The sequence below is a fragment of the Diceros bicornis genome, chromosome 4, assembly GCF_020826845.1.
Source record: "Diceros bicornis minor isolate mBicDic1 chromosome 4, mDicBic1.mat.cur, whole genome shotgun sequence".
Classification (NCBI taxonomy): Eukaryota; Metazoa; Chordata; class Mammalia; order Perissodactyla; family Rhinocerotidae; genus Diceros; species Diceros bicornis.
The window spans coordinates 2838854-2852334 of NC_080743.1; the positions used below are offsets into that span (position 1 = coordinate 2838854).

At 36.7% G+C, this 13481-nt stretch overlaps 1 protein-coding gene across 4 annotated transcripts in view; it reads right to left on the reverse strand.

Annotated features, from left to right (window-relative positions):
• Positions 1-510: 510 nt before the first annotated feature.
• ITGB3BP (integrin subunit beta 3 binding protein) overlaps positions 511-13481 on the reverse strand; it is a 70696-nt gene continuing 57725 nt past the window's right edge. For 3 of the 4 annotated variants that reach the window (XM_058538208.1, XM_058538209.1, XM_058538210.1), the window contains 5 exons: positions 12958-13036; positions 12435-12525; positions 11934-11993; positions 5825-5875; positions 511-839 (listed from right to left, as the gene is read on the reverse strand). In XM_058538208.1, the coding sequence (XP_058394191.1) occupies positions 832-839; positions 5825-5875; positions 11934-11993; positions 12435-12525; positions 12958-13036 (289 nt within the window). In that variant the 3' untranslated portion in view covers positions 511-831. The remainder of the gene's footprint in view (positions 840-5824; positions 5876-11933; positions 11994-12434; positions 12526-12957; positions 13037-13481) is intronic. The other variant, XM_058538211.1, reaches the window with a different exon arrangement.

The window sequence follows — 13481 nt, forward strand, 5'->3', positions numbered from 1 at the left end:
AAAACCTTCATATTTAAATCTCTTTATGAAAAATGCATTCCAATATTGTATAAAAGGAGATGTGAAAATTTTTAAACTTTGAAAATATATATATTTTTTAAATAATTTTATTTATTTTTTTTCCCCCAAAGCCCCAGTAGATAGTTGTATGTCATAGCTGCACATCCTTCTAGTTGCTGTATGTGGGACGCGGCCTCAGCATGGCCGGAGAAGCAGTGCGTCGGTGCACGCCCGGGATCCGAACCCGGGCTGCCAGCAGCGGAGCGCGTGCACTTAACTGCTAAGCCAGGGGACCGGCCCCGAAAATATTTTTTTTAGCATAGGAATAACTAGCATATAAGAAACCTCATCCCTGAGATAGTGGCTACACAATAAACTTCTAGATAAATTTTTAAAAATTTTAAAAAGAATCTAAATATGCATCTGGGGCTTTAAATGGGAAAACTGGTACCTAATTCCACTCACCATTAGATTTAATCTGAGTTTTAAAATAGATAGCTCTACCAAAGGTGCCATTTTCATCACGTTTTATTGTCTGTCCACGAATGCTGCAAGTATACAGAGGTGTGCATGATATGGAATATAAGTCAAGAGCCTCTTCTACATGTTGGCTTACATTAAAGGGTCAAGAAGAAATGTATTATTTACATTGAGATTATCTACTGGTGTGTGTAGAAAGTTTAAATTAGCTGCAAGAAATTTTATCTAGACACGCACCTGCCTAGTGCTATGATCTGGTATTTACTGGGCAGATTAATTACAAATATTTCTTCTGTTCCTTTAAATATGATCAGGCAGATGCAGAAGTTGTTCCTAGTGGGTGCAGTTCTTCTAAATGCCTGTAGGATAAAAAAGATGATTATTAAATCATCAAGAATTAGTTTCCAAATGAACATGCATCTCATACATGACTTAAGAAATGATTTAAACATCCATTTACCATGTAATTTGGTACCTAGTTTAGATACTGGTAATCTCTTATTTCAGGCTTCTACACAAGATTCACCTTCACAAATAATTGTCAGTATGACTCCTCTGACATAGCACGCTTCTTTATGTGAAGATAGATCTTGAGATACTTCTGAGGGAGTTCTAGAACTCCAACACGACCCTCTGAAAACACCAAATCTACATGCCTTCTGTCTGTAAGCCTTAAGGGCCTTTCAGCAGGTGTTTCCTCCAACAGCTGCCCCCCAAAAAAAGAGACACTATTTACTGACATTCCTACTCGCAGTATGTCCCTCGGGGGACTCCTAGTGGTGGTAGAAGTTCTTGTGTATTTGGCCTTAGGACCCTTGTGTGAGAGGACGCCTTTGAAGAAAGCAGCCACTGGCAACTGATGGCACATACTCCCACAGGACACGTGGACTCCACTTCTGAAACACCCCTTCCTTGCTTACATCGGCAGCTATGAAGAAGTAATGCATGGTGGGCCCCTATATTTCCCTATTCACGACAGTCTGTTACATTCTTGTCCTAGAAGATAGGTTGCCAACTTGACGACCAACTTTTGCCAGCTTTCATTTGAGTCTGGTCTGAATTCCTAGAGAAGATTTTAAGCACTCTAGTGTTCACTTAATATCCTTACAGGTTACTGACACACAGTTATCAGAACTAATGAAAATACCATAGAGGAAAGGAAGACTATCATTTATTAAACAGTTACTATAGGGGAGGTACTAATTAAGCTAATTATTTTGTACAATCTCACACAGTAAATACTGTCAGTCCCATCTTATAATGAAGGTTTAGGAGAACCAAGTGCCTCATTTAAGGCTACTCAGCTAAGCAGTAGTAGCGCTGGTGCTAGACATCGAATCCAAATCCCATTCCCTGTTACGATGCCAGGCCCTGAAAGGAAGTTGCATCAATTGATCATGGCTGCTGGGAGAACTGTGTTGAGAAAGATTCTGAGGTGAAATTCAGGATCCAGCAAAAAAAAAAAAAAAATGCTTTCATCAACATGATGTACATCACAGCACCAGAGCAGGGAGTGCAGCAGGTCTGCTATCTACACTGCCACACTGGTTCTGGAGATGAATGTCTCAGAACACAAATGAAAAGCAATTGAGACACAGCGATGCAGTTCATGAGCAGTATTTTGACAGGATTCATCCTTTACACAGCAATTATATTCCTTATAAAACATATTTTGGATTGTTACTTCCCTAATCATCTTCGCTGGTGCTCTTCTGCCTAATGAATAAAGTCAGAACTGATGAGCCTGGTGATCAGAACTGTCGACCATGTGGCTGGAACCCACCCTTCCATCATTCTGCTTCCCTGCCTTTTTTGTTCATGTTGTTCTCTCTGCCGCGTATGTTTACACAGCCCATCAAAATTACCATTTTTCAGGAGCCGGCCTGGTGGCGCAAGCGGTTAAGTGCACCCGCTCCGCTGCGGCGGCCCGGGGTTCGCTGGTTCGGATCCCGGGCGTGCACCGACACACTGCTTGGCAAGCCATGCTGTGGCGGCATCCCATATAAAGTGGAGAAAGATGGGCATGGATGTTAGCCCAGGGCCAGTGTTCCTCAGCAAAAAAAGAGGGGGATTGGCATGGATGTTAGCCCAGGGCTGATCTTCCTCAGCAAAATAAATAAATAAATAAATAACGACCATTTTTCAAATTCCTGCTTCCTAGTAAAGTACTAAGTTTCCATTCGTAGGGTCTGGAGGCCCTGTCAGAGATCCCATAGGGTGGAAAAACCTGAACTGATTTTAAGGTCATGAACCCTTAAATAATGACCTGATCACTCCATCCTGAGGTGATGGATGTCTGCTGAGTGTTCCTACACTACTGCCCATTCTTCACTCAGTAGAGAGGAATCTTTGTACTCCTGGTCTGAAGAGGAAGGAACTGCTGTCACCTCTTTCACTCTCTGTACCCCATGGAAGAGTGACAAAGTCCAGAACACCAGTCCACGTTCTACTGGTAGTATTACCTGTCCCTATTCTTTTACAGCACCTTTCCCCACTATTTAGTTTCCCCGTCACAGTCTACTCGCAAGTCCAATGGGCCTTTGTGCTTCCTGATTTCATGTTGTAAGGAGACCAGCCCATTCTATCTCCCTCATCTGCAACCAAGCCCATAGGCAGGTCTGTGGTCTTTACCGCTGTAGAGGCACATGGACGTGGTGTCTATTTCAAAGGTCCACCTTTCTCCTCAGGTTCAGGAGAGCACACGGGGTTCAAGATTTAGATTCACAGTGGGAGAGAGCAGGTTCCACTTCTGCCTTAGGCACAATCCACATTAGTTACCCCGAGCTGCTACCAGAGGGCCTGCCATGTTGGAGGTTACCAATTCCTCCACTAATCCAGTTGATCCTTTGATCCTCATTGGACTCATAATCCACTTTTATACTTGCTATTGAGGAGAATCCTGGAAGTAAGAAGGGTCTGCACTTGTACCATTGTCATAGCTTGTCTTGTATTATTATTGTTTCATGTATATAATAGAGATCTTGTGTCCTTAGCTTGATTACCAGGTTTCAAAAGGTTGGCATCATGCACAGTGCTTTGTTTATACTAATCCTCATACTTTTGTTAACCAAGTGATTTACCCACATTGTTTCTAGACAAAGTATCTCCTGCAAACATTAGCCAAAATCATGTTTTTTCTTTCCCCTTCTCTTCCCCTTTGGACGATGATAGGGGAAAAGGTATGCCGAGCCGAGGAGACACAAACAAAGGAAAGGAAATGAGAAAGGTACTGAGGAACGTGTCTGCAGAATGGCAAGTGATCTGGAGTGACGGAGGCACAGGACAGACTGGAAGGCAAGGTGTGTTCAGAACATGGTGGAGTGACCCCTTCTAAAGCATAATCTGTCCAGTACAGGACACACTGCAGGGAAGGGACAAGGGGCAGAGAGGCAGGTCACAATGGGGATGATGACTATCGGATGGGAGGCAGTGAAGGCATAACTAGTGCAGGGGATGGAAAGGGAAATGAACATTTTTGAAAGTGATATGACCTGGTGGCAGTTTGGATGTGGGGGCAAAAAGACAGATTTTGAAGTTTTGAGCCTTATCTCTGGATGAATGTAATCCCTAGAAAGGTCAAATAAAGAACAATTTTGGGGGGAAATGATGAAATCAGCATACGTGGGGGACAATATTTGGCAGCTGAAATCGTGGGTTTATAGCTCAGGAGGAGGGTCACAAACAGATGTGGAAACTTGCACTAAGGTGAGAACAAAAGTCAAGGGAATGGAGGAGACCATGAAGAAAGTGCCAACGTGAGAAGATGACACAGTCAAAGAACCAGGCAAAGGCCTCAGAGGTGAAGTCAAGTTCATTTCACTGTGATTTCTCTCTGTTGCTTCCCACTAAAAGGGAAGCTGACTAGTAGGTCAACTTGAATTCTTCCAAGTTTTTTGAAAGCACTATTCAAATTAAAGACTCGGAAGAACACCACTAACACGTGACGCTCTTTACCGGAAACCTTGAACACAAAGCTATTCTCAGTTCTCTAAGTTCCCCAAAAGTTCACTGACGAGACTGTCATACACTAAATGTGTGTTCATCTGTCAGACGTGTAACCGTGAATACATAGTTATAATCACCATCTCACACTTCTCTGTTGGATTTCCATGGCTCAGAAACTTGATAAAACGTATAAAATGTACAAACCTCTAATGAATCATATGTGTGTATGTGTATACATATATCATCTCCTTACTAAGTAGGATCAAACACCTCTGACCAGTAGTGAAGCCTGACGTTCACTCATTACTACTGTGTAGCAGGCAGGAGCACAGAGCCAGGCACCAGACCACTCAGATTAGTATCCTGGTTCTGTCTCTTAGGTGATTCTGGGACAGGCACTTAACCTCTTTGTGCCTCAGTTTCCTTACCTATAAAATAAAGATAATAACTGTCTACTTCACATAATGGGGTATGTATAAAGTGCTCATCACAGTGCCTGGGACACTGAAGATGCTCAATAAACATGAGCTATTATTATCAGCTATATTTGTTGTGTACAACAGAATCAACATTTTAATGAATGAAAGTGACACAATTTTCTATATAAGATGCTTTGCAAATATTTAAAGAACAGCTATTTTGTTAGGAAGCTAATAATCATTTGAGACACCATTTCCAAAGAAACGTATTTTCAAGATAGAAAAAAATTAATGCAAAATGAAAGAATTCTATTCTAAGAGACAGCAAGCAATATCTGGTCAGCTTCTAAGAATGTTAATATTGATGCCACTAAGTCTGGGATAATGCTAGTTCTTAATGTGAACCTTCAGTTACAGGTACACTAAGCACTAATATCACATCATGACTCATAGGCTTCTAGCTAATATGTTATAATAAGCTATTTATAAAGATACCATTTTTACTTGTATTGCTAAATCCACAGGAAGTTTTGAAGGGATGACCAATTAATATGTAATTATTTACTTAATTCAGCACATTTCCAAATTCATAGACTTGTTATATCTTGTTCAGTCAGGTGTGCCCTATAGAAACTATAACCCAGCTGTCAGTATCTAGTCAGCTATTTATACTAAAGGAGCTCAATTAAGGACCCTCTTTATACCCACTTAAAAATATGCCCTCGCTGACTTTGAAAGTTAGCCTGGTCAGCTCAACAGTGTTCTTCTCAATCAGCCGTTAACTCATAGATCTTATCAGACTGCCCTCCTATTGTTTATAAGAATAGATTAAAGATAATTTCAACTAAAGCTCCAAAGCTCACATCCCTAGTTTCTTTATAGACAGACAGTACCAAATTTGATAATGTAAATAAAGTTTTTCCATCTGAAAAAACTGAAATTTAACAAGGCTAAACTTAATTAGAAAGGTGAAACAGTACCTGAGTTTAAAATTGCTTTAAGGAATTCATAGCTGTCGAGATGACATAATTCTATATGAAAGAAAAAAGATTTTTTTTCAGAAAACAGTTTAAAGTAAGTTGTCACAGTACATGATGCAGAATAAATGCTGAATCAGAATGAATTAAAATAAAGAACCTAAACATAAAGTTTTATTTTATATTATAAATAGCAGCTTTGGGGCCATAAATTCTCGTTTCAACATCCTACCGATTTGCCTGATTCTGTTTCAGAATGTACATTTAAAAAATTTAGGACGAAAACTGCCAAGAAATTTATTATTATAATGCATGCTTATGCTTTATTATAATTACTTGTCTTCTGTGCCAGATTCTATAATCCTGAGGGTGGGCTATGTCAGTCTGGTTCATAGGGTTTCCCCAAGGCTAGAATAGTGCCTGGCCCACAGTAGGCACTCAAAGAAAGATTAAATGAACGAGGCATGTAAGGAGATAGCAATTCATAAGTATTTGAAAATATTTAGATAATTCCTTTAAAAAATCCTTCGAGTGGCCATTTGTTTTTATTCACTCGTGACATGCACTGTGGACCTTCTCTCCAGGCTCTACACGAGGCTCTAGGCTGCAGGGTGGGGAGGGGACTGCTTGTTTGTTGGCCCAGGAGGAGCCCTGTAACCAGACAATCACGATACACGACACGACTACTACATGCTCCATGTATAAACACCAGACAAGTGGCGGAGGAGCAATGCGGCTCTACCTAGGCGAGCTGGGGAGAGGTCCACAGGACGTACACCCGCGGCTGACCTTAGAGAATGAGCCTCCTTCTCCCGTAGACAGAGAAGGAGGAAAGCAGTCCAGGGAGAGAGGCAGCAGAGAGGGACTCGAGAGGACTGAAGCCCGTGGTGTGAGCGGTGTGAAGTCAAATGCCTCTTTCCTCCTATCTGAGGGCTGAGCTGGTGGAAAGACCACCTAACAGTTACCTATTATACAAGTCCTGCTTTTAACTAGGTAATTAGCTACATAACCATAAACATCTGCTTTATTATTATATATGTGTGTTTAAAATATGTAAACCACTTAGAGAATTTATCTAACTCTTTTTTTTGAGGGGCTTTTCTAAGAGTTAAAATGGAAAAAAAAATGTTCACCTGTCAGGTGACATAAAACCAATTTCTACTAAATGTGCCAGAATAATTTTTCTCTACCTCAAGAACAGTTAGTCTTCAGTCTCTTCATTACTGTCTTTTTATAGTATTTTTATTTAATAAAACCTATTAAGACTACCATACAAATCTCTTTACTTATGCTTTTATCTTTTAACTGATCAATTTTTATATTGCTGACATCCCTTCTTCACCATTTGCTCATTTAAAAATTCATAGTATGTGAGATATGTCTCTGGAGAAAATGTCTATAAAATTTGTTGCAGCTGGCAAATGTGTATGAGTCAGTGATAGCACATGACTAAATGCTTCACAGAAAATAAAATTTGTTTCTGTAGTAAGCAGAACTGTTTAAATGTTATTTATTTTTATGTTTCAAAGAAAATATATTGTGAAGTGCTGCATTGATTTAATACGCAACACTGTCTGTGTACACGCTGTAGGAGGAAAATTTATGAAACCTTTGCACAACTCCTTTAATTGAATTTTCCAAATCTCTCACCACACACAAATAATCAATATCTTCTGCAGAGAAAACCAGTCAGAATTATTACAGTCTCTCGTTTCAATTTTGTTGTCATCAGCACACACAGAGCACCTGGATATTTGTAATGTCTGATAGCCACGTTATTTACACCTCTTACACACATAATTGTTATTAAGCGAGTTCAAATCTATGGTTTAAAGGGTTTTTTTTACTGATTATTTAAAAGATACAAATCATCATACTTCTGGTAAAGTAGAAAAAAATTTAAATCATGGAAGAAATTATTTAAATGGCTTTGAAAATAAACCAGTTTGTGTTTCCTTAAATCCCAGACAAATCTCAAGTAAGCAGTCAAAATGTATCCCCAAAACAGCGATGAACAGTGTAAAACAAGAGCATTAACACAAACAGGAGCGGCATGACCCACGTACTGCATACATGACAGAGGAGTCCTTATAAAGATCTGAGGACTACAGTAGTACATTAATGTATATTTGTGTCACCAAAGGTAATCTCTCCATTTTTATCTCCAGATGACCCAAGAATGTTAAAGCATAAGGGGAAATTTTTGTTGTTTCTCCTAAAACTCATCATGTCTAAACTTCAAACCTCAGTGCTTTTAAAACTGCAGTATTTGTTTGAAAAAAGATACTGTCTAATGTTAAGATATAATAAAAAAAACTACAAGGGGAGTAGTCTCCTTAGATTATTTAGCTGATATGATGAATACTTTTCCAAGACTGAGTGGGAGAAAGAACAACATATTTTTAAGTTAAAAAATACTTCAGTGGGTGGTTAGACTGAAAAGGCAATATCAAACTATTTTATAGTCTTAGAACAGGAGTTTAAAATTTGCCCTGCAGTCCAAGAATTTGAACATTTTGAAATCCTATAATCAAGATGAATTTTACAATGTAAGAACACAGTAAGTTAGCTAAAGAAAACAGGAACATTCTAGTTTGCACTTTTCTTTTTAAGGCCACAGCTAGAAATTCTGAAATATTTTGTATGACAAACAGCTGAAACAATCAACTTTTTTGAACAATGTGAAATTCAGATGGTTGCATTTCCTTTAAAATATGCATACTACAACCTACACAATTATTCTCAAAACAGATAAAATATGTTTTGGACTGAAGCTAAGTGTCCAGATTTCATATCTTGGCAACTGCTCTACAATTTGCTTACATTCTTTTCAAAAATATTTTGTTTACTCGAAGTACTAGTCATAGACAAACAATGATGGTATTTTCTAATATCTCCAGAAAAAATGAAAATACTAAGTACTATATAATGCCATCTATTGACTTAGGAATATTTGTATCAAGTTGTTTTAAGTAGAGGTTGATTATGTAAAGTAAATAAATTTCATGCCTTACCATGTGATGATAATGTGACATTCCATCTGTGTCAACCCATTGAATGGTCATATGTTTTAAATCTTCAGCATAACAAATTAAAAATAATTATGAAAATTCACATCCAAATCTAACTGAAAAGGAACCTTTCATTTCATGATTTTTCTAATAGTCATAAAGCCAATATTATTAAGAAAAGTGAAGTTAGGCTTACTTCCTAAGTAACTGAAGAAAAAAGAAGCTTTCCTTTGTTTAAGAAATCTGTATGTAGCAGAGGAGATGCTCTCTTATTCATACACTCCACCAAGGCATTCCGTTTGCAAGTTCTGAAAATTATGAAAATCTCAGTGTACCTTTTCATGTTACTGTGTATGTTTTAAATTTCCCTTGAACAAGTTATAGAAAGCCTTAAGAATGTGTGTCAGGTATCTATTTATTTAAAACACTATCTGCCTGAAATGAAGACTACAGCTGACGCTGAACAAACCAGCACTGAGATGAGGAAATAAACAGAAGAAAGGACCAGGGGGAAGGGGCACCGAGAGCATCAATGCTGGAATTCTCCTGGTATTGTCTATCTGAACTATTTAGGAAAATTTTATAAGAATTTGAAGGAAAGGAAAAAGAATCTGAAGGACATTCTTTTGACAGTGAAACAAGTAATTTGTTTCTTCTCATTTTCATAATTACCTAACAAAACAAATCCAATGCATACTATCGGGCTGATTTTATATTACTGAATTTATAACTATATAATTTCTAATATTATGAAGAGTTCCAAAACATTTTAAAATGTAAACAATTCTAGGTAATAGCATAGTAAAAGAAAAGTAAAGTTGAAATTTCTATAAAAAGGCTAGATCCCAAAATAAGAAACATATAAAGCAAATTAGTTTGAGATGTCAAAAAAATTAGCAAAGTCCTCTTAAAATGAATATATGAATAGAAGGGGGTGAAAGTTATTAACTTAGCAAAAAAATCTAGCTATATATGTGCATGTGTTGGTGTGCATCATCTTTAACCAAAAAAAGTACACACACCAGGAACCAGAAAAAGAGGAGGAAAAAGGACTAAGTAAAAATATATAGCTCAAACTCAAATAATAAAGAAAATAAGCTTCAATCTATTTTTCAGGCAACATTACTTTTAAAAAATTACTTGAAAAGCTAATGAAGATTTGAATACCTCAGGAAATATGAAGACCTAATGTAGATCTTGCCAAGAAACAGAAATGGAAGATGACTTATATATTCTAATATATACAATATGTTACTATATAGCACATATTATATAGATATATTTTATATATCTTAACTCAGTTAAACCACAACAAATAATCAATGCTTATTAGAAATTTTGAAACATGATTTACTGACACAATCTCCTCTATGCCTGAGCACACACTTAGTCTTTAGGGAAAACCTGGTAATGGGCAGTCAGTTTTAATGCCTAAAATACTAGAAAATATTTTTAGGGCTGATCATGCATAAACACACAAAGGATTGGTAGATATTGGATAACTGAAAGGACATGACTGTTTTAAGACAAGGAATATAACTTTAATGTCTTAATAAATGTTTAGGGAAGGAAACAATATTTTTTGCAAAGTTTTTTCCCATTAATTATTAGCAGTGACAATTCACATATTTGTTCTACAATTTTTCCTTCCTCATTTCTCAAAACCGTTGGCAAAAGCCAACTAAGTAAAGCCGAATTCTAATTAGTTCTAGGAAATTACAGATTAAAAAAGAAAATCACACCATTGGCATAGAATATATAGAAGAAAGATTTCCTCTAGTTGGGAAATAATAAACATTCCAATTTCCCATTATGAGCCTCTAAAACTTGTCAAGTTGAGAGAGATTTGAAACCCAGTTAAGCATTATAATCAAGTTACACAGCACAGGAGAAAGGAGATTGCAAGTCTTTTCTAAGGAAGAGCTACCTTCACGTTCTTAAATTTTTGGGATCACAATGGAATTTAGCTGCTCAACTGAATGGCTCAGGAAGCCTGCTCAGCTCCCTTCTGTGTGAGCTTTGGAGGAGTCTTGCCACAGCTGCTGCCACGCCATGACCCAGCTGGCCTTTGGAACTGACCAGCAGGGAATCCCAGTACTGTTCACTGCAAACTCAGCCCCTGTTATAACACACTAGATTGGCTGAACCAGTTTCAGTCATGCCTCAAGTTTGAATCTGACAGTTGGGATGACTGGGCAGGGATTTCATTTGTTTTAGGAAGAGGCAACATGGAATAATGAAAAGACCACACTTTTTGAGGTCATACTGGTCTTTAATTGGAGTCCCTGCTCTGACACTTAAGTGGCAGTGCCTCTGGGCAGTTACTTAACATTTTTTGTGTCTTTGTTCCTTATCTATAATGACAATAATAGCTATCTTGCAGGGTTGCTGTAAAGATCTGCTGATCCTAGTGTTGGAAACATAGTAATTATTGGGCCTCAATAAATGGTAGTCATTGGTACTCAAAAATGGTAGACTAAAACATGGCTACCCATTTCAAGGCCTATCTCCACTTACAGAGATTGCTAAATGGCATTTGTGTCAGTAATACTAAAACGACCTCTCAAGTTGGTCTAAAGGTTTTAATATTTTATAGTCCATGATTATTTTGCTTACTGAGGTGTGGATGTGCATGTGTTATGGAAACTTAAAACCTGCTAATTTAGTTTCCCATTCTGTGAAATGCTCAGAGGCATAAGAGTTCACAGTAGATCAAACATCATTAATGATCTGAAAGTTCATGGTTACAAAGTAACTTTTTATGCTTTGTGTATCCTTCTAATTCACCATTAAAAGCTGCTGTATATTAATGCATTGTTGCCCCTTTTGGCTGTATTCTCAAAAAGGACATTTAATAAAAAGACAAAATTTAAATCTTAAACTGAAAATTGTATTTCAAAAGATATTTAAAAAGTTCAATCATCAGGGAAGTTGATCTCATCAGACATGGTCTTCTGCTAAATGCAATATAAGGTTTTTCAAATAAGATTCATGGTCTTTCAAAAGAACACACTAAAAAAGGACTCATGATGATTGGTTTTAAATGGTGAAATCAGATGAAAAGATCTCTTTATATAATAAATTAAAACACAACTCTTTACCTTTGTTAGGAAGTCCTGAACTCTTCTTTTCAAAGAGTTTTTGTTTTGTTACTTTTGTCACTAAAAGAAAAAAAAAATCTCATGTTGAGAATTAACATGGAATATGAATAATTTATCGTCTTGGAAGTAATAACTTCATGAGGAAAACTAATTCAGAGTAATACATATTTATAGGTATCAAGCACAAAATGCAATATCTTATTATATCTTGTTTAAAGAATGAATACTATGTAAAAAAAGCCTAATAATAGTTTCCGAGGTACATTCTTTCCTTCACATTCAAGAAGAATCCGTGAAATAACATATCCTGGTAAAAGATATGTGACTTCTTATTCTTAAAATAATACTTCTATCACGTGTCCAGTATGAAGAAGACTATCAAATTTAAATTTGGGAAAAATCAATAGGTTTAGCTCTCAAATTGAACATACTAAAATATATATCTAAGTTTGCAAATAAGGAATAGAGAGACACCATTGAAAACTCATAAATTTTTCTTACTTAGTTCTTTCGTTTTCTGCACTTCTCTTAAGAAACATGATCCACGAGAAATACCAATGAGATTTTCAAGCTCTCTACTGCCCTCCAATGCCTAAAAGAAAGTCATCTTAAATGAGTTAAGTAAGTTCTCTACAAATACAATATTATTGACAAGTCTAGTGAAAATACAGTACACTGTCTGCTTTATCTAAAACATGTAAACTCTATGGTAGGAAATTTAACTGTTTCTGCCGGTCAACTAATGCAAGCCTTAAAATGCCCGAATAAAAACAATTTATTAACTGAAAAGACTAAATATAATCTACAACTTTACTTTTAAATGTGAAAAAGCCAGATATTACTAAAATATTATGGTTAATTACTGTTCATATAAGAAAAGAAATTCCCATGAAAAGTAAATTAAACATATTCCCTGTAAATTCTTTCCTTGATTGGATTCTTCAATCTGGGGCTTTTCTCCTATTCTCCTTTTTCAAATAAGGTAGTGGGAGTATGAAAAATTATGTCAAAAAGAAAAGCAAACCTGTATAGTACTTAAATTTTGCATTATTTCCATGATTTCTTCTGATGATTTCTCAACTTTAGATAGCAACACCATGAATCTACGAACAAAGAAAAAATAATAGTAAGATCAAGCATTTAAACATGGCAAGTCATTTTCGGAGCTTTAATTCTTTTTAAAGGACCTTAGATTCAGTTTTCTAATCTTTTCTTTAATTTTTCAAAGTGGTAGAGATGTAAACACTCCTCCATTCTTTCACTCGTTTACGAACACAACATACAGTAACCACCATCCTGTCTTGGGGTTTCATTTGCCCTCATCTCCACTGAGCAGTGGGAGAGATGAAGGTGGCTTGCTCCTTTCTCCACAATACCACTTGGAGAACACCCATACACCACCGTCTCCTTAGCTACGCTTATGAATCACTGTTACCTAGTGATTTTTTTTAATAAAAAATATGTATGGCTTTAATATATTTCAATGAAAAAGATACAAAGGCACTCTTTTAAACTTGAAAACAAAGAAAACTGCACTTGTAATCCTAC